Below are 27192 nucleotides of genomic sequence, written 5' to 3' on the forward strand. Positions count from 1 at the left end.
TGCTTCGCTCACTTGTCCAGGGAGCATTTGGGATACTGCTTAGGGAGGGATTTTCTCATTTGCTGTCTCCTGTTCCTGTCTCGCAAAGGCTGTCCAAGCCCTCGCAGCTGCACCAGCCCTTTCCCACACAGGCTGCCACTGCAAATTCACTCAACCTGTTGCCTCTCCTTCCATCAATTTCCAGCCCCAAAGGCGAAGCTGAGGCAGCCAGGGAACATAAAGCCACAGAGCCTTTAAATCTTCTTGGGTTAGGGAAAATACGAGGATTGTTTCTGTTGTGGTTTGTTGCAGTTTCATTTGTTTTATTGCTACCTGCTTGTCCAGGCTTTCTAAGCAGCAGAGAGGCAGGTGAAGGAGCGGAAAGACAAATGGCTAGGAAAACACTGCCCATTTTTAGGGCTAGGCATACATTATTGCAGAATTAACTGAAAACAATGAAGTGATTTTTTTTTAATGAAGTAAAAAGCAATTTTGATTTCACACATTTGTTTCAACAGAAAAAGAAAAGAGGGGCAGGAGATGGGTGGAGGTTGGATCCACCAAGACAGGGCAGCTGCCCTCTTGCCATTACCTCCAAGGGGGCAGGCAGGTTCAAATCCCTCCCCTGCCTGAAGGGATTTGAATTTGTCTTTTAGCTCTGCCTCTCTGTTAGTTTGGAGCCAAACTATAGACCTGCATTTTGCAACACTTCATAAATTGGTCCTGCTAACCTGAGAAAAGATACTGTGCAATTAAATATTTTTCAGAAGTGGACATTTTTCCATATTCACCCTTCACCACAGGCAACCTTAGGCCAAAACCAAAGGCTTCAGTGATGGGGCTGGTTTTCTAAGCCTCACCAAGGATACACGCCCAGCACTGGTTAACACTCGGATGCTGGCTTCACTGAGGCAATTTTTCCTCTCAGCACACCTCACTGTGTCCACGCCTTGGCCATCTTGCTCTGATTTCTCTGCCCTATTTAGGTGGCAGCGGGGACTTGCACACATACCCAAGGCATGCTACCTTTCTTGCATGAGTCAGCAGCAAGCAACAGGAGAGCTGTTATCTGCAATTGAGAAAGAATTAAGCGATTTTGAAGACCGGGAGTGTTTTGGACTAGTTAGCTGACTGACAGCAGGAACACTTCAGAAAAGGCTGCATTATGAAAAACAGACTTCAAAAGGAAAAGTGACAAGGGCCAGAGTGTTTACGGTGCCTGAGGAAGTCATTACAATTTAAAAGGACACAGATTGGGCAAGTACACTATGCTAAGAAAGCTGATCTACTGCCAAAAAGTTTCTTTTAGCTTTCCCACTGCTCCCCAGCCTGTTAGAAATGCAGCTTCATGAACACCTGTGTCTCAAAACATTTTTACAGAAAACCCTTGCAACCGCTGAAAACCTGAGGAAGACGCCACCATGAAGAACTAGATGCCTCCTGCTCCCATTTTTCTTTTCACCTTACTAACGGCTGTCTTGCTTTCATCGTTTCCAAACAAGAGAGGGTTTCTGCAAATCCCTCAGAGATAAGACGTTTCTTAGAGGACTGGATCTGTATGTGGCGCAGTTCATCATCCCTCATCGTAGTTCAGAGGGTGGTGTTTTTTTGAAGCAAGGGCTTCAAAGGCATCTGGGGTCCGCGAGCACTGGTGTTTGCTTTGGTGGTGAGCGGCCTGCCAGGTCAGGAGTGCTGCTCCAGCTGGAGAGGCGTGATGCTAGCCAGAGATGAAACCGAATGCAAAACTAGGTGGTTTCCAGTCACAAACAACCATTGCTAAATTGCTGCTGCTTTGAGATACGTGCTATGCCACGAGTGGTTTTGAACGGGGGCTCAAACGAACACAAGCTTATGACAGCAAAAGCTCAGCTGAAACCTGTCGCGCTTGTTCTGTTCCCCTCAGCAAGCTCCACATTCATCCCCTTCCACCAGGCCTTAACGCTTCTGGAAGAGCAAGAGCCAAAGGCAGCCAGATGCAGTGAGACCCAAAGCCAAAAGATTTGTGGTTTTGCAGTGAAGTCAAAGCTGGTGTTAGACCAGGGCCATTTCGGCCCATCACCTATTCCCCACCTGAAGGCTTTAATGCCCGTTTTCTCTAAAACTTTCCCCTACTGTAAAGACTCTTCTGCTTGATGGTTCATATCCAGACAGCGACACAGATGATTAAAACGAGTCCCCAGCCCTCAGAGGGCACAGGGCTCGGGGTGTCTCGCTGGGTGCAGGTGAGATGAGGTGAGCCAGGCCAGAGGAACAAGCCCCAGCGGCGCCGCTCGCAGACGGTCCCTGGGGACCGCCCCGCTCCCAGCTGGACGGGTCGCCGTGGTTAAGTCCCTGGGGTTGCTTATCTGTCAAGAGTGCTAAAAATAAATAAATAAATATATATTCTGGAAGTTTGGCAAGCTTAACCAGGCTTCCAGAAACACTCTGAGGAAGCTCACAGGATGTCATAACGCAAAGTATTTACTGAAAATTGTCTCAGCATTCAAATGCTACTTGTGGGCTTAGTTCAAACCGTGTTGGATCCCATCTGCTTCAGACTTGTGGATCTAACCATAATTTCACAGGAAGGGAAGTTGTCACTTCTCCCCACAGGTCTCACAGGGCCCCCATTTCACAAGCTCCTGGCAATTGTGAGGGAAACAGAGCAATCTTTGCACAAACACAGCCGCTGCTGGAAGAGGACTCATCACAAGAAGGTACACACCAGGGCGGCCACGCCTCAGGATGCACGGGCAGACTGGCAAAAGGCTTCTGGCTATGAAAGCACATGTACCACTTCAAAAGCTGCTCTGGGAGGTATCAGTGGCACCATCACCCTGACCCAGACACAAGCAGCCACCCGAGTATTTGGGCCACGAACCAAAGGTAACAGGGCAAGAAGACAGCTTCAGACCAACACCTCAAAGGTGTTCAGAGAAATCTGATGGCTTCATTTCTAGCAACAGGCTGCAGCCTGGATGGGGGACATCTAATCCCACTGCCCTAACTGGACTGCGTACCATCTTTCCTCCTTCACCAGGTGTGAAAGTGCACACCATGGCTAAGGCAATGGTAACATCAGGTACCACATCAAACCCGAACGATCACTGCTGTTCACAGGATTTTAAATACAGAGTACACAGAGATCTCGTTATTGCTGTACAGTCACCGCAGATATCTACCTGAGCCGTACCTTCTTTTGTTAAAGATGCACACAGCCCCCACCGAAGCTTACCAATAAAGTTTTAGTTTAAGCACAGAGAAGAAGGATGACCTCTTTAACAGAAACTTCAGTTTTACGCAGGAGCGAACAAACAGTGTAGATATTTCCCAATTCATGTCACGGAGATCCAGATGTTCAGCTCTGGGGATCCCAAAATACCACCAAAAAAAAAAGCTCAAGATGAAACTGAAACAAACGCAAACTATGTTTCATTGAAATGGGAAACCACAAACCATTCCACTTTCAGTGGGAAGCCTGAACATTGGGATTTTGATTGTTTCTAGAAAAAGAAAGACTGATTCCAGCATCTTTCAATAGCCAGTAACTCCACCAGGCTGCTGGGGCTCTCCTCTGGGACAGGAGAGACCTAGGACCAAAACTGAGGTCAGGCTGGGGAGAACTGCAGGCAAGTCCCGTGCGCCCCAAACACCAGTTTATCTGGAGCAGCTGACTCCCATTTTATCCCATATAAGTTGTTCCCCTACATACGCATGTTTGTACACATGTATGTATATATGATACTACTGTTCCTTGACTAGGAGCCTGACATGGGGTGATTTGCAAGGCTCGGGATCAGGGACGTGGCCCACTATTTTCCTACTACAGAAGGAAAAACCCCACTATGTCTGAATTTGGCCATTTTCCTTCCCTTCTCCCACTGCCAACAACAGCTCCCCCAAGCACATGCTCCCATGGTGAGACCCAGCAGTTTCTGTGAAGGGTTTGCCCGGTGCTGACATTTATCAGGAGACAGTTGCTGAGCCCTCAGCCACCTTCCAGCGCTGCCCGTGACCTACGTGGTGTGCTCCAGCCTCCGTGCCCTGCAGCCCAGCTCGGTACGAGCAGCTCCCAGTCCAACCGGTGAAAGTTAGACCAGGACCTGGCCTCGTTGCAGGGAGACAGCCACAAGACCAAACACCAGTGTTGAAAAGCAAACAGCTCCAAAATCAAGAGTCATAAAGCAACCCTAAACTTCTGTTTGAAAATATTTAGACAGGATGTCGTGCTGAGCTGACACATCTGGCTTCCAGAAGCACTCCGGGTCAGAGCTACGCTGAAAAAAAAAAAAAATCACGTTGCCCTCAAAAAGGGCAGTGGGAGCCTGGGACACTGCTGCAGCCACCCAGCGAAGCTCCAGGAGCTGAAGAGCAGCTGAAGCAGCCCACGCTGCTGTCCCTCCCACCCAGCACAGCTTTCATGCTCAGAAGTCACCTGCAAAGTCCTCTGGCCCTGTACCACCTACATGGATGGATGGATGATAAGCAGGCTCTGTTAAATTCCTGTGTTTCCCTTACCCTACGGCTAACAAACCCATCTTCTCAGTAACTCAGAAGCACGGACCTTCACAAAACACCGCATTGTCGCGACCGGCCCGCTCACGGCCCCAATTCACCACGAGGAAGGTGAGCGTGTGGTTGCCTCCATTCCTCGGCAGCGTGCCCTCGCCCACACAACTCACTTATCAGCAAGGCTGGGGCAGGATCTGAGCCCGGGCCTGGGCCAGGGAGGACACCTCAGCAGGAAAGCGGGCAGGAGCTTGCCTGCGCTTTCCCAACTGGCAGGAGGTTACAGACCTCCTACATCCAGCTAACAGAAAGGAGAGGAGCTCCTCAGATGCACGCTGTGTTCATCCCTAAAACATTTTACCTTCTAGGAGAGGCAGGGAGCAGACCTCACATCTCCAACAGCACAAAAATATTCTTTTCTTTCCCTTGTTACATTATGTGTGGCCAGAGAGCACCAACCGGGAAAAAACAAAAACGAAAAATTGGCCGATCGCCCTCCCTGCGTGCTTCCCACACAGACAGGCACCCCTTCTCCGATAAGGGTCGCTAAGCCAGGATGCGTTTTGTCTGCTGCTTACCTAATAAAAAATAGATCATAAATCGTGGCGAGCTTCCAGGTCCTCCTTACTGTCCAAGCAGCATCAACAAAGGCGAGAAGGCAAATGCAGAGCGTACCCGGGGGACCTGGAAACACCCAGAGGCTCCCGAAATAGTCGCTGCTCGGAACGTCGCAGCTGGAGCACGCCTGGGACCCGCTTCCCCGCACGGCAGAGGCTCCCGGCGGCGGGTCAGGAGGTGCATTCCTCCACTAAAAATACTGTGAGAAAGAACGGCGGGGCGGCAGGCCCAGCTCAGCCCCTTGGAGGAGCCGCCGGGGCTGCTCAGGCCTCCTGCCGGGCGGCGTTTGGGTTGGAAGAGCCCTCGGGGGAAAAGGGCTGCTGCTTGTGTTGTCCCCTGAAAGCTGCTCAGTCTGGTTTTGGCTGTACGTAGACGGGAAATACGTAGCAGCGCAGATTTGAGAGCATTAGAAGTAAAAGACCTGAAATCAGCACAAAAAAACGATAGCAATCAGCCCATCACCATAGGAACAGGTTTAGTGTTGTGGCGGCCAGAGGACCGGGTCCTGTCGGCTTGCGTCCTCCTGGTAACCCTGGGAAAATCATCGGCTCTTAATCACAGATCTGGGGGAACATTGCACATCAGTGTTTGCACTGCCACGTTACGTCTTGGCTCTGCCGAAGGCTTCCCTTGGCTCCCAAGGTGCTGGAAGACAAACATGTATTTTCTTTTCATTTCAAGACGGCTGAAAGCCACAGCCTGAGCAACAATGAGAACTGTATGTGATTAGGAATAAATGAACAAAACAGCCTTGAACAAACAAACAGAAATCCCCTGGCCTCAAATCCCAGACCAAAACCCCGGGGGTCCAGAAGGTTGCAGCGACAGCGGAGACCTCTGGGCCCGCGCGCCCAAGGTGACAGCCGGTGCTCCACGGCGAAGCAGCTCCACTGCAGCAGCAGCAGCACACCCTGCAAACAGCCAGCAGGGTCTGGGTCTGCCTTCCGGGCGCTCAGCAGGGCGAACCTGGGGGCTCAGCACAGTGCGAGACACCGCTGAGGTACCACTGCCACTGCAGCTGATGGAGTTGTTCTCCCACCCCGGAGCACAGTGCCGTGCTAGGGACAGCCTCCGGCTTCCCAGGTTTTTCATGCAAGGCCACGCTGCCCAACACCGGCTGTGCGCAACCCTCCCAAGGCCCAGCAGCCCACGACAGAGGCGCTTTGCTTTCCCTGCAAGTGCATGGATCGACTGTGCCCAGCCACAAGGCGCAGTGCAGACGTACTGCCTGGAAGTCCGGCAGGTTTGGGTCATATCCAGCTAGCAAAGCCCTTTCTAAAAGGCAGGCTAACACCACTGGTCACACTCACGGCATGTGGAGGAGCCCTTTCCTTTATTCACTGCCCATTTCCTGCCCGTTTGTTTCAGCAGCGAGCTCCCTATTCTCACAGTGTGGGTGGGATATACCGAAAGGAAGGGAGCGATCCCTCCCCTCCCGCGGCACAGCAGCCACGGGGACCACAGCCCCTTGCAGGAAGGAGGAAGCTTGCAAACAGCCCTTCTGCAGAAAAGCAGCTTTTCCAGGGAAAGCATGGAAAGAGATAACAGGCTGGACACGCAGCTACCACCACAAATCGGTGCAGGAGTGCAGGGGGAGCTGCCTGCCCTGGGGAAATGGCATCCCCAGGCAACATGGCTCATTAAGACGGGACCAGCTGCCAGAGCTGCCAGAGGAAGGGGACACCCAGCGGAGCAACCAAAAAATTCCCTGCTTTGGCTTCATTTTTCCAGGAGGAAAGGGGCTGGGAGGGAGCGTGGGGCGGGTTCCCACCACTGCCCAGCTCCAGAGCAGCCCCAGCTCCCTCTCGCGTACCCATGCAGGAGCTCCACCAAAGCTACCTGGCTGCAGGCTGCGGCTGGAGCAGGGGGATTGCAACCTCTTATCTTGGCTGCTCCTGTGAGCAGCACAAATCTTCAAAGATCTTCCCTGTGCAAGCCTTTTCCACTCTTCTATCTCTGTCCTCAGCTCACACACGAGGTTTTTCAGGCAAAACACAAGTTTACCCTGGCAGTTTGATGCCTTGTCAGTGGTTTTCTTGAACCGACTCCTTTCGATCACCTCACAGCTCAAACCCGGAGGTCTGGGTCCACGACCAAGCCCGAGGACAGGAAAGGAGGTGGGGGAACCCACCGCCACCTCTGGCCAAGATCTCCTGGGTTTCTCCTCCCAGCCTCCGCAGGGCTCCAGCCCGCTGTCCGTGCTGTCAGCGCGCGCAGCGCCAGATGACTCAGCCTGCAGCTTCCCCTCAGGATTCCACGCCGAGATCCGGGCGGCAGCGGTGCAGGGGAAGGTGGAGGGAGCGGTTTTGCACTACCGTGTCAAAACAACGTCGTTTGTTTTGCTGGGCGGACGCCCGCCCCCTGACAGGAATGCTCCCGCCGGGGACACAAAGCAAAGCCGGGAGCCACCGCGAGCCGAGCACCTTGCAAGGTGCAGCCTTCCCACAGCCGCACGGGACCCTGCCCGGACAAATCCTCTTGCAGCTTTCTGCCAGCACAGCTGCGGGTGTCAAAGACACTGACTCAATATGCTGTAATTTAAAACAAACTTCATCCCTTCGACTAAAAAAAAAAAAAAGAAAGAAAGAAAAGAAAAAAAGACTCGGTTATCCTGCAGACTTACTCCCTTTCCCTCTCTTCCTCCAAAATCAGAGTTTACTGGGCCATTGGCAAAGAACTGCTTTGCTGGAGGGATGGAAACCTTGACAGTGGTCACACTTAAGGAGTAACAGATGTGCATTTCCACTAGAAATCCCTTCTGCCCAGCTGAACTCCAGGACGCGTAGGAGACCTGGCGTGCCAGATCCTCTGATGAGGAACATCCCAGCGACACTTCCAAACCTCTAAAAATAGAGGGCAGCCAGAGGGGGTCAACATGGTGAACACCACGCTCGGCTGGGTCGGAGAGCATCCCTGCCCATGGCTCTGCCCACCCCGACCACGGCTGGCCAGGGGTGGGAGCTCACCTTCAGCTCACAGCGAAGGGCAGCTTGGGCATGCATGGGAAGCGACTGACCTGCCAGGAGAGACTTCATGCTGAACCGAAATAAGCAAAACAGAGAGCATCTTCCCTCCAGCCAAGCAGAACTGCTGATGAAACCACCTTTGTGCACGACACATTTAGTGGTGCTTCAAGGAAACCGGAGGCAATAAATCCATTAGAACAGAAAAGCCTCTTTTCTAGCCCTGAAGGTACAGTCCCAACACTTGAGATTTTCGTCTGCAGAACAGCTTAAGAGCCACAAGTTCACAGGTACCTGAGTGTGCCAAAAGTAGATGCAGCGTGAAGGGATGGAGGTTCACCCATGTGGCTGCGTCACGCACTATGGGAACACAGGCCCTGCTCAAGAGCTAAAACTCTCTTGACTGAGACAGATTGTGCCTCTGCGGAAAGCATTGCCTCTTGTCCCTTCCCTACATACCACTAAGAAATGTCTGTCTCTGCCTCCTTTACCCCCATCAGGTGTTTATACACAGTGACAAGACCCTCCGAGCCTTCTCTTCCCCAGGTTGAACAGTCCCAGCTCTCTCAGCCTCCCCTCCTGTGCCAGATGCACCAATCCCTCCAACATCTTCTTGGTCCTTTGCTGAACCAGCTCCATTACATGGTCCTCTGAGGAGGAGTACCACGGTCCTCCACCAGGACCTCTGAATGTTTCCTTGCAAAGCTGCTTTCCAGCCGCTCAGCCCACCACAGGTACTGGTGCAGTTACTCCTCTCCAAAGCACTCTGCACTTCTTTGCTGAACTTCAGAAGCCTTTGGCTCATTTCTCCAGCCTGCTGAAGTCCCTCCAAACACCAGCACAACCCTCTGGTGCACTGAACACTTCTCAAGTTTTGTTATCTGCAAAACTACCGAGGATGCTCCCCATCAGCTAGGTCTTTAATGAAGATGTTGAATAGTATTCGCCCCAGTATCGACCCCTGGGCACACCTCTAGCGACTGGCCCCCAGCTAGACTTTGTGCCACGAAGCACGGCAGTTCAGGCAGTTTCATCTCACCTCCCCGCCTACTCCTGAGACGATGTTATGGGAAAGCCTTAATAAAGTCAAGATAAACAACATCCACTGCTCTCCCCTCAGCCACCAAGCCAGTCCTCTTATCAGCGTTTTACACGCATCAAGCCTGTAAGATGATAGTGTGTAAAAAATAAAGCAAACATTTTCCCAAGCTGTCTACTCATCAAAAGCTAAGCATGAGTAGTAAGGTGTGGGTTTTTTGTTTGCGCTTTTTTTTTTTTAAAGCTTGTTTAGAGAGAATAACATTGCATATCCATGGGTTGTGTTTGTTTTAGGACTTAAACACGGAGATAAGAATACTCATATATCACCAGACAGAATCTGGCTCCCTCACCTGTATTTCTACACGCTACCTCAAACCAAGCTACAGATGCAGCAGTTTGATATTCTGTGGGCTCATTTTGATCAGCATTCACCTGCATTCGGTTTACAATTGAAACATTGGCACCGTGTCAAGTTACATCACACCACTTTGGCAGCATCTGAATGCCTCCCACTACTGCACTACTGCATCACACATTTTCTCTTGGCCTTTTTTTTTTCATAGGGTTAGAAGAACATCTTGTTCTGAAATCTTGTATAGTGTATACAAAATAAATAAATAAATAAAAATCATACAAATAGATTGAAGCTGCTTTGTAAAAGTCCTGGGTCAGATCCAAAGCAGCCCTGGTCTTTCGCAGCCTGAACTTTATTCCAACAGAACAATTTGCTCCGCATTAATGAAATCTTGATTTGAGCTTCACCATCGACAGACGGGTTGCTACGAGGGGACTGGCCTATTCCAGAAGTCTGCTAGCCCAGAGGGAGGAAATCTGCCTGGAGATCTGTTGCACAAGCAGCTCCTGGCCACAAGTACGAGCAGCTTTGGCCAGATAGCACGCATACAGAGAACTCTCATGAAATGGTTAAGCACAGCTCACGTAGCCCTCGACTATTCCCTGCAGGCAAGGATCCTCCCCACACACCCTGAAGGCAGCTGCTTTGCAATATGAGTATCAGGGATTTATTCCAGATTCAGCATCTGGGTCGTACTGTCCCAAAGCTCATGCTTATTAAGGTCCACGGGTATGGATGGGGAGAGGGATGGCACCCGCTTAAAGTTCCACTAAGAAGCACGGGCTAGAGAGCCACTACATCCCCAAAACTGCAGCTTCTGGAGGAGAGGTGCTGTTTCTCTCCATGGCTATTAATCTGAAGAATCCCAGAAATGCTGCAGGTGGAAGAGACCTCAGGCATCCCTAATCCAGCCACATGCTCAGAGCAGCATTAACTCCTAATTCACACCAGGTCACTTTGGGCTCTTTCCAGTGATCAGGTCTTGAAAACTTCCAAGGATGGAGACTGCACAACCTCTCCATGCAGCCTTGTCCACAGCTTGACTCTCTTCATCATCAGAAAGATTTTTCTCATATCATGCCTGAACCTTCCCTCTTCTGTTCGTCCTGGGCCCGCAGTTGGGCTGGAGGAGGCTGTCCTTGTGGCCAAGCATCACCATTACATTCTAAGCCAGAAAATATCCAGTTTTCCATTCAGAAGATGGAGGCAAACATTTCTTTTTCATTTTTTAGCTGTCAAAATATTTATTTTACACCAGTCAAACAAAATACTCCATTTAAACTTTTCTCCACTTTGTGGGAGGGGTGGGAGTTGAGAAAAGCAAATCATAATTTATTCAGGGTTTAAAAACAGACAGACAAACAAGACTACGTTGACAGAAGTTGTATTTGCTGCAAAGTCTTTTTGACACAAGTCTTCCTTTCCTTGTTTAAAATTCAGTCTGTTAGGACTTGAGCCTGTTTTCCTTGAAGTCAATCAGAGACTTTCCTCAACACAGAGAATTTCATCCTCAGATTGAAATAAAACAAATTATGGATACAAACACTCAAGAATCCAATTTAAGAACTGGGTTTTTAAGTTGAATATAATATTTCAAACAGACACGAATAGCACAAGGGCCTTGGAGGGCTTGGACAGCTCCAGCCAACAGGCCGAGCCTAAGAGGCGCTGTGGAAACAGGGACAGTAAATTCCCCAAAATGAGTTTATTTGTTGGCAAAGACAGAGCAATTCCATTCTGATTTATTTCTACTTTGAAAGAGACATTCAACAGCTTCCCAGCATTAAGACATTTTCACACTCGAGTCCAAAAGGGGCTTAGAGCTACTTATGCCCAGTTACTGTACATTTCCACAACAGCGTGGAGCCTTGGCAGGCTACTCAACCAGCTGGTGAGCCTCAAATCCACCAGAATGTGAGGAATAAAATATTTTTCCTCCCAAATTTCTGAGCAGCTGTTTCTCAGGAAAGACATTGGCCAACTTTCAACAAATCTGCTGGGCAGGAAGTAGATGCAATCACTTTAACATCGCTCCCAAAGCCAAGGGTGTCTTCACCTCGCTAGCACCATTTTCAGAGCGATTATTTCATAGCACAGAAAATGTTTAAGTTAAGCTGAAGAGGCTTAACAAGAAATGCAGAAGTAACGTTTAAGGTACTGGACAAAGCTGTTTGCTCTCTTTATGTCACACCCCTCTCCATATCCTTTCCTACCGGTTAGGGAAACATCAAGGTTATTTCAGTGACCAAAAAGCTTTCCAAATGAGGAACCCATGAAGCTAACGAGCCCCATGCTCCTCTTCCTTTTCCCTGCCATTGGCTACAGTTTCGGTTCTGCCCTGCACTTTCAGTGGTATTCATCCCACCCTTCACTGAGCCACATCAATTCAGTGAGAGTAACGTGTGGCAACAACAAAAGGGATTTTGGTGGGGACAAGGGAGTTTCCCTTTCCTTCCTCCCCCATTTTTCACCTTGGTTGACCAGGGGAATTGGCTCCGAGGGTGGGCTGACTGTCCGAGCACAAGGCGAGCAGCAGAAGTGCCTGGCCAGCGGGGAGAGCTGAGGGCACACGTGGCAGCCCCCCTTTCCAGGGGGTGTGAGATGTTCAGCAGCTCGGGTCGTCTCCTGTGCTGACACCCTCAGAGACCTCCCGCTCACTTCGCACACTCCCTTCAGGCTCTCACTGAATTGGAAACAGTCAAAGGTCAGCCTATCCCATCCCCTTTTCTCTCATTAGCCTCTCCCCACCCCTGGCATCTCTGTTAATTGGAAGCCACCCACACGTTTGCTTCACATGACAGCTCCATCCACTAACATTTAACAGCCGACATTTTTCCCCTCATTTTGTTGATTCAAAGGCAGGTTTTCTTGTAATGCAGTAACCACTCCAGGATTTCAAACCTATTTCATGCAGGGAAGAGCCTCTCGTGAAACCTGTTGCTTCCTATCAGAAGATCCCTTTTGGTTAATACGTGGCTGATGCTCATCACTGAAGTGCATCTTCAGTAGGTCACAGTGCAGTGCCCTGATCACTATCACAGTGTCCAAGGTATCTAGAATGCAAGCTCCTCACTAAACCATTATATGCTTTTTTTTTTCTTCATCTTCACAAATCGGAAAAAAACCCACACCCCAGAACCCTTCTGGCTCCCAAATCAGAAGTAAGGATGTGTGGCCGGATCCTGATAACCAGCCCCAGTCAAGGTGGCCAAAGAGAGACTGCCCTAAGCTGTGCTGAACCCAAGCAGTTCTTCCAGGACGATCCTTCAGTAACGTTAACTAGAGTGTGCTCACCCCTAACAGACTGCTCTGGTGTTTCCTACACAGCTGCAAGGGTATTGATTGATTATTTTCAGGAACAAGCTGTGGACCTGCTGCTGCTGCTATCAAGCCCCATCACAAGAGAAGACCAAGCTGCCTCCAAGGCACACATCCTTCTGGGACATCCCATGCAGCTGCAGGGGCTTTTCTTCTGCTCCACATCACTCCTGCACCACAGGGTCCATCTCATGGGACCACTGTCATGGCACAAGAAGGCTAGGAGGTCTTTGGGCACTTCTGCAGCATGATGATCTTGAAGGTCTTTTCCAGCCTCGATGATTCTGCGGTCACTGTAATACTGCTGGAGTCTCCGTGCCCTGGGCACATGGGCACCCATCCCACCTGGTGCCAGGTACAGCCCCTTCCAGTCCTCAGCTGGAGGTTTGGAATGGAAATTCCTACCTGGGCAGGGACTTGCAAGGCTGCTGGGCCACCACAGCCCTACCTGGAGGGATGATCCAGAACTTGGTTGCACAAGAGGTTCAGACAGATGGAAAGCAAGGGAAAAGCTTTGCCCTGAACAAGCAGTACAAGGTAGACATTCACCACAGACTCTTGCTGTTTGCCATCTTCTACGGATCTTTTAGGCTCAGACCCCAAATCAGCTTCAGGTTAGTAAAAACGCTATTATTTCTGTTGGGTTTGGCTCAGGCCCCTTCTAGGTAAAATATAAAACACAGTTAATGGAAATGCAGCGTGCATGGAGCTTCCACTCCTATTAGCAGGTCTGTCCGAGAGGACACAATTTTCCATCCATGCATTAAGCCAGTCCAATACTGACATCAGCTCATTTCCATTGATCCTGATTACATAAATAGTGACTTAATTCTCCACAGAATTGAATTTTCCATATGTTTGGATATTTTTCAGTTGCTACATGATTTCCTTGTTCCCTGCTGCATTTATTTTCCCTTTGTCCTACCACCTAAAAATTACAATCTTCACTGCAAGCAGAAATTTCTGCAGGCTTATTTTGATTTTCTGATACAATGTTTATCCTATCAATTTCCTTCCATCTAAAAGACACGCCAGCAACTATACTGCAGCATTGGGCACACCTATAGCTTTGAGGATTGTCACCAATTCTGGGCTGAAGTTACATTTTGGTATGACCTACATTAAGAGGAGCTAATAACAGTTACAGCATCCAAGCTTTCAGGTACATTTACTGGTATTTATAATTCATAAACATCAGTTTTATGAGATCTGGAAGTTGTCAAAAAAAAAAAACACACCCAACAACCGATTGCAAAAGTTATTGTTTTAAAGCTGGAGATGAATAGTCACACTGTGTATTTCCACCCAATAGACAGGACTGTTCCAGCCAAGGGTTAAAAGCCTGCTCCCGTGGGATAAAGCTCAGCAACATCTCCAGTTAGGCCCTTTGGGCTGTTTCATGGAGGACAGAAATCCGTGCTTCTAATCTCTTTGCTAACATACATATCACCAGTGCTACTCAAGAAAGCATTACTACTTCAAAATTCACATGGTGCCACTGGGTAAAATCTCTAATTCTCACAATACTGCTTTATATTAAAGGCACACTCAAGACAAGAGTGAACTGAAGCATGGAAATATCAAAAGCACCACCGATACCTGGGAGCACACCCGCACTGCCACGCTACATATTGCTGAATATTTACTTGGGATTAGCCAGCACTGCTACGTGTTTTAGGTCCATTAGCTTCACATTTGCCTCAATGTCATGGTCACACAGTTATCCCCTGGGCTGAAAACATCAGTGGCAGGTGAACCACTACCAGAGAGAGTCCTTTTCAGATAAATGAATATGATCATCTGCTCCTCAAGCTGTCACAGAAGGAACCTCCCTTCTATCTCTGCAAGACTTTGAAAATTGGGGTAGTTCCTGGAAACGGATGGGCAAAACAAACTGTGATAATGATAATGTACAAAGGGAAGCTGGAGGAGGAAGAGAAGGATTTGATGACATCTGGGAGCTCTCAGTCTGCTCTGCTGTAGGGTGGACAGCAGACACCTCCTCCCTCCCACCCACCCACAGGGTGGAAGCGCCCAAGACTCCGTTCCTTCCTCGAGGAAGGGACATGATCAACTCCCTCCAACCACGTTCTCTCCACTTTCCAGCTGCAGCCTTGAGCTTCTGAATCGTCTCCCAGCACCACATCTGCACTCACACTCGCACCAGCTGCCAGCCACAGGATGATGCTGTGGGAGGCCAGTAGCTCGCTGGTAAGCACGGGCTGGCTGAGACACCTCTGGGTGCCAGGGCGGTTTGGGTTCAGTGTGACAGCAGGTAGTGTGGGCCACTATGTCCTCACATCACACCTTTGGCTGTTCTTTGGCGTTGGTGAAAATGGGATTTTTTTAAATTTTTTTTTTTTGGCCATGCCAAGAAGGGAAATTATGTGAGTGTTCCACTATATGCATCCAGTACTAATATTTCACATCACGTCCCTAGGAGTAATGAGACCTCCCAGACCATGGAGCAATCCTGACGAGATCTGAGGGGAAGTCACATCACTTGGAATATTCGGTGTCTAAATGGGGAAAATACCAGAAGACACACGCTTTCTGGAACATGGGGTAAAGTAAATGATTTAAGGACTCTCTTCCCTGTATAAATTAATCTTCTCTACAGCTGTATAGCTTGGGCTACCTAATCAAGCTACTGTTCTATAACCAACCCTGTTACCAGGCAGGGCTACAATGCAGACCAAGGAAATCCCTGCTGCCAGGCATCTGTGGAGAACCTTAACATCCTTGGCATCCTGAGCGAGCACGCTTGACAGTGCATTGCTACCCAACAGGGTGGCTCCTCTCCCCAGCACGCTGCTCCCACCCCCTTGCCCTCTGGTCTGTCAGCAAGCTAAGTGAGCAGAAAAATAGCCTGGCCACAAGCTAGCTGGCAGCTGCCTGCTAGGAGAGGGAGAAGGAGAGCAAATGCCAGAGGTGGTGCAGGCAAGGCAGGGGGATCGTAGGGCTGAGGGCTGGGCCGTCCTCCTCAGCAGGAACAACCTGTTGGGTAGCTGGAGGTTTCACAAGGCGACCGTGCCGAAGAAGTCTCCATCACCCACTGCACGCAACCACCGAAACCACCAAGGATGTGTCTGGAGGCTCCCTCCACGCACACACCCACTCGCTCTCAGCCTGCAGAGGAGAGCAGCACAGAACAAAACAGGCCAGTGGCTGGACGTTGAGTAAAGCTGCACCAATGACAGTTTTCCCTTGCGCCAGGACTCGCCAGCAGCTCGCTGCCTTGAGCCAGATGTGTTTCACCACATCCCCAGGATGCCGGCCGCACACCCTGCTGACCCCAGCACCCAGCTCAGGCCACGTGTGTGCGCTGCGGCCTGCGCAGGGCCCCAGCCCGGGCGCAGCTGTGTTGTTGGGTCAGCTGTGGTGCCACGAAACACAGCTGCGCCGATCTGGGCCCGGACACCTGGCTCCAAATAAAAGCAGCTCAGTAGCAGGAATTGGCCATCCCTGCTCCACACAACTGGAGCTGACTCTGTGACCAAGCAGGGTCTGACCGTGTCGGCCCCCTCCAGCGAGCTGCAAGCAGTGGCACAGGAGATGCACCGAGTCAGGGCGAGGAGGCAGCAAACACGGATTGTGGGGTCTGACTCAGGGCCAGGAAACCCAGATTTTAATCCCGGCCCCACCTCTGGCTTAAGCTGAGGTGCAGGAAGTCTCTCCCCTTCCCGGGTTGTCCACGTTGCTCCCTGTTCCCATCTCCGTAGCAGTGATCTTCCCCCACCCCCAGCCCTTTCTGGCTTCAGGAAAACTCTTGGCAACCGACATCAGAAGTGTTTTTTTGTTTCAGAAAAGCATCCACACTTCATTTCAGACATTATGGTTTTCATTTTCACATAATATACACTGTGACTGACGTGTCAAACCCACCATAGCCTAAATCTTAGGGTTTTATTTCTGAATTCAGAATAAAGAAATGCTCCCTGCTACTGACTGAGTCATCTTTTCTAGATCAAAGCTGCTCCTGCTCAAATTGAAAGAAAACAATTTGGCATTTGACTCTTTCATCCAGAAGCCAGCTCTGTCTTCACTAGGCAGCAGTTCCCTTTACATATTAAAAAGGGAATATTTTACTTCCTTCTTGCTGTACCATGGCAGAGCAGGTCTGCGCGTTTGGAAACAACACAGACAAAAAGTGAACGTATTAACGAGAGAAGGAAATCTTACAAACAAGTGCTGAGAGAAAATTTGAAATTCCAACCCAGAACGTGGGACTCGCAGAAGCTCTCAGGAGCACCATTTCAGCAGCAGCTGAGGAGGCTTCAGCCCAAAGCCTCAAAGATGAAGATGTCAAGCACCAACAGGTCGGTGCCGTGCCGCATGCTCCATAGCCCTCAGCGCCAGGGTCCCCTAGCCCTGGCTGAGGTCTCAGCAGAGGATTTGGCTGTGTTTGCATACCGCACGTCTCCAGCGTGTTCAAACCTCCTCATCTTTCATGGTCCAAGTAATTATGTCTGGAGCAAGGGTGAGCCATGCCTGTGCTACGAGCACCCAGAAGCATCAGCATTTCTGCTGGGTGAATGAGCTGCCAGCTCTGCATTCCTTTTCCATCACACATTGGCTTTTGTTAACTTTAAAGTTCGATTTCCTGATGTGACAAAGCATCTTTATCAGTTGCACCAGAAATGTAGTTAAGTAACGTATCAATAAAAATTGGTTAAACTTTCAGAAAACTTAATGTCTTAGATCCTATCTGATCCTTGTGGTCAGCCCATGGACTATGCTGGAGTGACACCAGGAATGAATTTGGCCTTTCCCACCTCCTCTAGTTGTAGGCCAACAGACATTCATGTTTGTCAGAAAAAACAAGAACACATGCTGAAAACAGAGCATTTCCAACAAAAACTCCAGTCCTGCATGGGAACAAAAGCAAACTGAAAAGGTTTTGCAGCTAATCAGGAGTGTCGGCGTGAGGTTGTCTGACCAGAGTTAAATTCTATAAGAATACCTTAAAGAGAGAAGTGGACCTACTCGTTTCTTCATGGGGACTAGCTGACTGATGTAAGAACACGCAATCTGGAAGTGGCACACAACAGTCCACTGCTTTGTAGTCACACTAGTTTCAAAGACACTAAATGCCTACACTAACTGCACGGATGCTCCATTTTAGTGCACATGCAGCATGAACAGGACACCCTACACCTGGTCTTGAAGCCTTCTCCCAGAAGAGCTGCTCTCCATGCTCAATACCTGGCCGTGCTCCAGGTTACCCCCGTGGCTCTGAAACTCCTGTGGAGTTGGTAACTGACCACCACAAGAATAAAAGAACTACCACAGCTGAAATGATACCAGCAGCAAATGAAAGCACACAGGACCAAAGGGGGATGCCATTATTTAAGCCGAAGAATTGAAGGAAGGCTGACGTAGCAGGCCCAGCGAAACATGGAATTTAAATCCCATGCCATTTAACACAGGGTTTCAGCCGGAGGCAATCCTCTCCTGGGGTGCTGCCCCAGGACCTGGCTGCAGCTGAGCTCCCTTCCTGCGGCACTCGGGTCTCCCGCCCGGGCACTGCCCACAGCTTGCTGCACGCGGTCGGAGCGGTACAGGAAAGCTGCCATTGCTCTTTCAGTTTAAGAGGCTCAGAGAGCTATCAGAATTACAAATAAATCACGCTGATGTTGGGAACGCTGAGCCTCCCGGGTCTAGAAAGCATTTGCTTCTCTTCTCAGCCAGACAAGGGAATTCAGGCTTCATAACGTATGAGTTTCGATTGCCATTTCGTTTCCCCCCAGCTCGCCAACTCCCACTTCAATTTCCAGAAATAGACCTCTTCTGCACTCAAAGAGAGCATCTGCTTGAGCAACCCGAGCTGAAAACTATGCTCACTGAAGTCATCTAGCACAAAGTGCTAACAGACACAGACCTGAAGAAACCGCATCCTCACCCAGGTCTGCTCTGCTTTGCTAGAAGCAATGCATTGCTAGGTTGTACTGGCTCAGCATAAGTCAGGGTAGCCCACTTAAATCCATTTGATTGGTATTTTGGCATATGCAGGTGATTAAAGCAAGAGCCTGCTGTGCTGAAACTGGGACTAGCTGCCACAACGTAAGCACTCCGATGACAGACTGCATTAACGGTGTCTCAACATCTAGATCAGGATCAGCGACAGAATTACGATTCAAAGTCCCAGAAACCAAGAGTGAAGCTTAGCATAATAAACACACTTCAAGACTGACTTACAAGAATTGGGGAAGTTTCCTAGAACTAGACCCCGCAGTTCAACCACGTTCAGATACAAGCTGAGCCACTCTTGCAAGCGCTGATACATTAACGACACTCGATAGGTTACAGGGTCCCAATGCATAGCTCAGCATTAGGACAACCAGCACCAAACAAGCCAACAGTGCCTTTCAGCACCTGAAAGATAGCCTAATTTCACAAAGGAGAGTCCTCTCTTCACCAGGGGAAGAACTTCAAAGCTGCAGCAGCAGAATTAAACTGTCGTGGCACTGAGGCAAATGGGTAACATCATCAGCCAGCATTGCTCATTAGAGAGTTGAAAGACACTGTGGATGCATGTGTATCCTTTAATAGGACTGGAAAAGATGGGACAAGTAGTGAGAATCTGTGCTTATATAAAATAATACTGTGCTTAACAGAAGAGTAAATCATTTACAAGCACTGCTTTGCTAAATGGTGTGGTAGCAGACTTCCATTTTGCATTGGTGAGAAGAAACATGACCTTTCGGGTTTGTGTTAAGGTGAGTGCACACCTGCTGCAAGCCTCAGAGAATATTTGGGTTGTGCCTTTTCAGCATGCTCTTAGGCTGCTCCTCATCCCACACAGCCCTCGCCCTGCGACAACGTGGGTCCTTGTTAGCCGAAAAGCTACACCCATGCTTGGCACAGAGCAGGGGAACTGTATTATTAACTGCTCAGCACTATGATCGGTTAGGCTGTAGACAGAACCCAGTAATGTGTAATTAGGACTATCACAAGTCAGTCCTCACGTTTTCATACAGCCTTCTCATGGGGTAGCCAAGGGAGGCACTGCAAGACGAGATGGCAGGGTGCAGGAGCTCGCGAGGGGTGGCTCTGCAGAGGTGACCTCTTGCAGAGGCCCCTGGCTTTCAGAGGTACCGCTGCCATACGAGGCCGAGCACCACCAGCAACAGCAGTGGGCTCTGACTGTTGCACAGGGAACCAAGACAGATGTGGGGATCACAAGCACCAGGCTGAGGGAAAACCCAAGATTCCCCAAAGTCACACACACACAGCTCACTGGTGACTGGGTACTGCTCTGGGATACTCATGACTGTCTTTCAAAGAGAAGGATGAGGGTGCTGAACTACAAAAGCCTGTGCAGCACTGATTACACTTGCAGTCCCAGGCACCAAGCACGACATGCCCCAGATTAGGCAAACCACCAAGGCACGGCTTGAAAAGCTCAGGAGGAAGAGCACGTAGCCGCAGTGCTGCCCAGCAGACACGAGACCCCAGCAGCCACAAGACCCCAGCAGCAGCAGACAACTGAGCAGGAGCCTGCCCACAGCCTGCTCTTCATGGGTCTGAGGCCAGCAGAGGACGGCACGTGGCCCCCCAGGTGCAGCAAGGTCTGCCTGGTCCATCTGTGTCACACCTCCACTTAGAGCCACCTCATGCGATTTCACACGTAGCTCGTCATCTTTGTGTTCTACACTTCTCCCCTTGTTACCCACCACGAGAGGAAGGAATATAGCCATAAGGTCATCAAACAAGTTCTCAGCGCTTCAGTCTCCTAACCCAGTTTCACAGGCACGGTCCCAAGCACCGCACACAACAGGCAGACAGCTGCTACGATGCACACAAAACACGTTTTTTTTAATTAAGAAAAAAAAGCTGCTTTCACCCACAAGCACATGAACACATCCTGAATTCCTAACAGGCACCAAAAGCTTGGCTGTGGTTAGATGAGGGGATGCTACATCGCACCCCTCAGCCCAGTTAACTGCAGCAAGGTAAAGAGAGCTCTGCTGCTTTGTAGATAGAGCTCCATCAGTCTGAGCAGTTCTCTTCTCATGCGAGGAGGCTTTATCACACCTCAATCAGCTGCCAAGATCAGGCAATCCTATAGCAGATGTGGAACAGTACATTATAATCCCAGTTCTCTGCTGGATTCTGTATACCCCAGGGCAATGGAGAAGTCTGAGAAGTATGACAATAAAACCAGCAGAAGTTCCCAGCATTCAAGGCTACCAGGCACATTTTTAGAGGCTGTAATAAAACGCAAAATATCCTTGAAGACACCAGATTCAAACAGAGGAGGCAGGACATGCTCCCCAGCCAAGTAGCAGGGATAAAGCTGCTGGTGGGATGAGGGGACAGATGGCCTCCAGCTGTCACAAGCCACCGCAGAAGCCTGGCCTTGCCACATCTCGACTTTTGCAGCCCAAATTTCTGCATTTGCAATCCTTTACTGCTGCAGGTGGTGGCCACCTAACCGCTGCGATCACTTGCCCGTTACCAGCAGGCACCAAAGAGCGTCTCTGTGTTAGCGCCGATTTCAGCTCTTTCTCAGTGGGACCATCAGAAGCCGGAGCCTTTGGCATGGGGACTGACCGGCCGCGTGCACTGGCTTGTTCCACACAAATGACAAATTAATGGTGCTACTGGAAGCCGGTGGGGCTGCAGCTGGCCGGGTCGCATTCCTCAGCAGAAGAAAGCTCCCCGTTTCAAACGTGCTTGTGGAGAGACACTCAGCTAAAGCCACTAGCGGCATTGCAAAACCCTTGTGCAACTCACGTTCTCTGGGAGCCAGCTCTTTCTTCCCAAGCCTTAATAGTTCTCATGCTTTGCAGTGATAAATAACGATGATGTGATCTGCAGAGCGACTTTGGATCAGAGATCTGTTTGCAGATACCTTATCTCAGCCCACAGAAGCCTGTACACACACTTCCCCTCGCCACCTGCCTCGGTGCAGACGCAAGCTCCGGGAAGGAGATCGCCTCATCGCAGCAGCCCGAGCCCTGCTCCCCACCGAGCTCAGTTCAAGAGGGAAGGGCTCAAGCCACAACTCGGGCATGAACTGCAAAAATCTCCTGGCTCGGGCCCACCTCGCTGAAAGCACTGCTGCCAAAGCGTTATGCAAACATCTTCAAAAGGCATCCAAGCTGCTTAGCAGCCCACCTCTACACTCCAAACTTCATGCTGACTCCAAAAAAAACCCTAGATCCATTAATTATTAGCGAGATGGGGAGTCTAAAGATATTTTCAAAAAGAAAGTCTCCCAAGTCACACGAGCGAGTGGAAAACCACGTGCATCACCCCCGTGCTGGGGGCGGCGACTGCTCCTGGTTATCTCAGGAGGAGACTCGAATTCCTACACGCACAAACAAGAAGCCCACAGGCTGAACTGCCAGCCGGGGCTTGCAGATCTATCTTTCCCAGGCTCATTGTAAGCCTTGCACTACACTTTTATCCTAAGCGGATCCAAAGGAGGGAAAAAAAAAGACATCAGAAAAACCTTTATGCAAGACAGAGCACAGTTCACCAAAGGGAGGAAATACTGGCTTTTATTAAATCACAAGTGGCAAGTATGTACATTATGTGGGAGTTTCAGGCTGATCCTATAATTCTGAGATATTTACTTCCAGACAGAGCTGTTTATAACTGAAGACAATGTTGCCATACACCAAACCATCCTCAGATGTTCTTTCTATGGAATTCTGCCCACGAAAAAAGCCAGTAGGTCAGTGGGAAAAGAGGGGAAAAAAGTACTTCAGTGAGTGCTGACCCTTGTGTTTGGAACTTCAGGCCAGCCGAGCGCAGTTCCCAGGCCTCCCCCCGCAGCATCCTGCCACGCCACGCTCCCGCTGCCAGGGGACCCCAAGGCAGCAGCAAAGCCAAAGCCCCTGCCTGTGGGAGCTGCCACGCACACACCTCTGTCACCGACACCTCTCCCATGGCCATCCCGCACCAACAGTCACAAGCTAACCCATGCCAGGCGTTAGCCCTGGCGATTTTCTCAGCCTCGGTGTCTTTCGGCCCTGGCTGTGGCCTTGTTGGGTCACTGTGGGGCCGGTCGCCCACCCAATGCCGCCCTGCTTAAGGGTGCTTGAGTTTGCTTCAAACTACCCCACACACACCCCATCTTCCTAAAGCTCTGCTCCCTGAAATCAACTAAATTTATTGGTCTCTAAAAACATTTATAGGAACTTCAGCCCAGAAACGAGCAGTGCTGGCACCTCCACCTCTGAGGGGCAAGGCCATGTCAGCGACAGCTCAGAGCCGTGCCAACAGACCACAGCAGTGACCGCACCAGCCTGTCTTCCCCGCTGACCTGAGAGCAGAGGGGAGGTGACTCAACTTCCAAGGCGAAGTAAACACCACCAGGCAGGTCAGCAGCCCGGCCCTGTGACTGCAGCACCCCGATCAACACACTGGCTCTGGGCCTGTGCTTCAGCGAGGAACGCCTACGGCCCAGGTGCTCGTGCTCCACATCATCGTTAGTCACAGATGCACGTCTGAGTTTTGGTTCTCCAAGGTCTCCCCTACAGCCCTGGGCTCTCTGGTTGCTACTGCCTGAAGATACGCTTGCCTGCCTCAGAGGACTTCTGCCTTCCCGGAGGGGACAGCAGGTTATTTGGAGGCTCATAGGAAGTTCCCAAGAGAACAACATCGGCACTCCCTGTGCTGCAGGTTTTCGATGGAAGTGATCAGTGAAAGCCCCTGAACAACAAACTCCTTCACAGGGAGCCTCCGGTGCCCCCGCCAGGCACAGCACGCACACAGACGGCTTCAGGAGCAGCGAAGGTGTGCAGAGGGGCAAGAACTGCCCCATACACAAAATGAAAGAGCACACCACAAAAACAAGGCCTCCTGCCTTGCCAGGAATGCTCCAAAAGCAGGCACCCAAAGTTGCAGTGCTGGTGAGCACTGCCAGCTTTAGAAGCAGGATCCAGGCAATTCTGTGAACGATGCCAGCAGGGCACAGATACCACAGCAGCATGACTGAGGGGGTTCTGCGTTCAGAAATGCAGCTGGGCTAGAAATATACTGGCACGGGTGACAATGTGCAGGATGGCGTGGCTGGGTGGACAGGGTAGATGTATAATTGAGACAGGCTGTGGTTTTAGTCACAGAAAAAGGCTTCATTACCTAAATCCGTGCTGAAAATGACTGTCATCCCTGCCTTCTGCTCCCAGAGCCCATTTCCTTCTCCAAAACCCACCAGGGTCACTCTCACAGAAGTGAGAGATAACATATCTTACAGCATTACACAGGACATTAATTTCCATTTCAAAGGAGACTCAGCACAGCAGTTGAAAATTGTATTGGATTCGGTACAGAGCAGCACACTGCCCTGTTTTCTCCAGTTGCCAATTGCACCAAAGCAATTAGCTAAACACAACAGCTGTGATGGTGCTCAGCTGAGGATAAACCACATATGTTTATATACAGCCTAGATCATGTTAATATGAATCAATCCAATTCTGATTCTGATTAACGAGGGTTTATAAAGGGCCTCAATGTCACCAGGACTCTTATTCTCCTCTCTGCTTTACAGTTCATCCCAAGCATATCTCCTTGCATTTGCAGGAACTTGTTTAAAAGAACATGTGCACTAGGTCCCAAGCAGGCCCACGCCCCATTCCCCTCCCAGTCGAAACACGCTAATAAGCAAGCAAACACCTCATCTTTCTACCAAGTCACCATTTTAATCCTCATCTACACTAAATGCTTGGCTTCTGGTAACAAGACAACCTCTACTCCGCAGAGGAAGGAGCGCGTCCCCTTAGAGGAGCACTGCAAGCACTCGCAGTGCCCTGCAGAGCCCTGGCAGACCCTCAGATGAAGAGGAATACAAAACTGATGTCTTTCCTCAACAGAGACAGTAACACAAGAGTGCCAAACATCTTTCTTTGAAGGACTGGGCTGCAAGTCGCACCGATTTCCATTACAGAGTCCTATCGCATTAAAAATACAATAATAACCTACCAAACCTCTCAAGGCTCATATCATTTGAGAAAACGCTCTTTGCTGCAGACTGGCAGGAAAAAAAAAAAACACACACAAAAAAAAACCCCTGCCACACACCGAGATCATTTTTCAGAGCCTTAGTAGCCTAACAAGTGTCAAGAGAGTTTCTTCCCATGCAGCTGGCCCTGCATCCCCATCTGCAGAGGCTGGGAAAGGAAACCCATTCCCAGGAGAGCTCCACAGCCCCTCCTTCACTCCCACCACGTGCATCCAAGCGCCTAAGCCCTTCCCGCAGTGCAGGTGCCACCCCGCAGGCTGATACAGCACCCAAATCCTGTGGCTGCTCTGGGAGCAGGAGGGACAGACACCTCCTGCGTGTGCCAAGCTATGGCCACAACTAGAACGCGTCCCCACCTGCATTTAAAGGAAATAAGCAGTGCTGTCTGCCGATGCTCACAATCTGCACTTCTTAAGCAAGAGGAAAGGCCTTAGAGTCAAATGCCTCTCCCTAACAGCAGTTTATTGCTTAACAGTGTCCATTGACTCCATCCATCGTAGGTGGACTGTCCCACAGGAACGGGCACTGCCCCTCATGCTCATCACTAACTCCTCACTCAACTGCTTCCTCCACCTGCTCCGCAGGGCTCCCAACTCCCACACGCTATCCCCCTGGGACCAGGCAGCTCAGGATGCCTCCCTGCCTTCATCAGTGCCCGCTGGTCCCACACCTTCCCCGTTCGTTACCCATAGCACAGAAAGCACTGCCGAGCCTCTGCCATCAGTTGCTCTTGCTATTCATTACACATGTGCAGAACGCATCCCACTGCTCTGAGGGAGCAGTGTGCATATTTAAAAGAAGACAATATACAAAACATAGCTGAATCTTAATGAATCCACTGCTTTGCCACGAAAACTGAATGGCACTGTGCAGACCCTGCCAGAAAAAAAAAAAGGCAAAAAAAAAAAAGCTACACAATATTTAGCTTGTGATATGATCTTTAACATCACTTTAGCAGTACATCACTACTGTGCCTATCGGGCCTCTAAAGCACCAATTGTAAGTAGGAAACGAATCAAAATGCAATAGGAGATACAGAACCAGCTGTGTCAGAGCACTGCATTACTTGCACAGCAGAGTCAGAGAACAGACAGTCCTGGCAAAAATTAACTTCCACAGTATGATACCTTGGCACATCAGGTCCCCACCACGGAAGGACTAGGGAACAAGGGCTATTAATTTGAATGCATCTGCTGAGCTCTAAGCACACCTGGGCAGTTCGAGGGTAACGAGTCCAGGTGGGGTCAGGCAGAAACATACTTGTCCAGCTCTATGCTCCTCTCTGAAGTGTTCAGGCAGCCCAAGTTGGGCACTGGCTATGAGCAGAACCCTCTTTCCTCCCAACAGACAAAGCTGTACTGCAAACTTGTTCGGTACAGTGCAAGTGCTGGAATCACCTCCTCCGGGGGAGACTTTTACAAAACAGCAGCACCAAAAATCGCAGAGCACCCCAGGCGTGGGCACTTCACCAGCCTCCCTCCCTCCTCCTCCGCTCCCCGGAGCGGTTCCCCGGCGCTGCCCGCATTGCTGCGGGGCTCGGCCGAGCCGTTCCCAGCCGCCGTTGACCCCCGGAGGTAGCGGGGAGACCGGGGCGCTGCCCTGCCCTCCCTCCAGCCCGATTTGCATTCAGAAACCAGGACGCCGATGTCGCGCCTGGGAGGGCAGGAAGTCTGCGCCGACGGGCAATTTAGGAAGAAAAACCGGAGCCACCTTAGGCATATCCAGGGGCTGCAGCAAGCGAGCCGCGGCGGTGCTCCCTGGCCCCGAGGGGGACCGGTCCTGCGTGGGGAGCCCCCGCGGTCCCCGCCGCTCCCTGCCCGGGGCAGGTGCCCGGGGAGCCGCAGCTCCGCGCCCCCCGCCCCGACCCCCTGCGGGACTCGCCCCGCTCCCATCCCCGCCCCACTCGCGGGGCTCGGCTCCCCGGGGAGCTGCCTGCCGCCCCCACGCGCGGACACCCCCCTCCACCGGGGTTTCTCCACGCGTGAAAACAGCGACCCCCCCCCCCCCTCATTTCCCCCAAGCCCCTTCCCCACCACCGCCGGAGCAGGGGAGCGCGGCGGGTCGCGGACACGCGTGGCGCCCCCCCCTCACCTCTGCATTTCTCCATGGGGGCTGCGGGACACGGCGCTGCCTCCGCTCCGCTCCGCACCGCTCCCGCCCCTCCGCCGCCGGCGCCGGATCCCGGCCCGGGCCGCCCCCTCCCCGCCCCTCTCCCGCCCCGGGGCCGGGGCTCCGCTGTGGGCACGGGCAGCCGGCAACCTGCGGCCGCCGAGGCCACCGGGAGCCGGGAACGGCCCCAGGGGCACGGCGCTGCCCCGCCCCGCAGCGCCGCGCCCGGCTTGTCCCGGGGGCTTTCCCCGCCCGCGGTTCCGGCGGAGCTTTTCGCGGCAGAGCGCCGCAGGCACGGCCAGCGGGGATCAGGTCCGAGGGTGATGTGCCGTTTGTGAGGGCGCTGC

At 51.0% G+C, this 27192-nt stretch overlaps 1 protein-coding gene across 4 annotated transcripts in view; it reads right to left on the reverse strand.

Moving 5' to 3' along the window:
- Nucleotides 1-26991, reverse strand: part of AFAP1L2 (actin filament associated protein 1 like 2) — a 63367-nt gene extending 36376 nt beyond the window's left edge. For 2 of the 4 annotated variants that reach the window (XM_080597752.1, XM_080597750.1), the window contains exon 1: nt 26828-26991. In XM_080597752.1, coding sequence (XP_080453878.1) covers nt 26828-26843 — 16 coding nt within the window. In that variant the 5' untranslated portion in view covers nt 26844-26991. Of the gene's footprint in view, nt 1-5045; nt 5080-26827 lie in introns of those variants that run through there. The other 2 variants (XM_080597751.1, XM_080597749.1) reach the window with 1 other exon arrangement.
- Nucleotides 26992-27192: the final 201 nt, after the last annotated feature.

This window comes from Anser brachyrhynchus (assembly GCF_964034855.1).
Source record: "Anser brachyrhynchus genome assembly, chromosome: 6".
NCBI lineage: Eukaryota > Metazoa > Chordata > Aves > Anseriformes > Anatidae > Anser > Anser brachyrhynchus.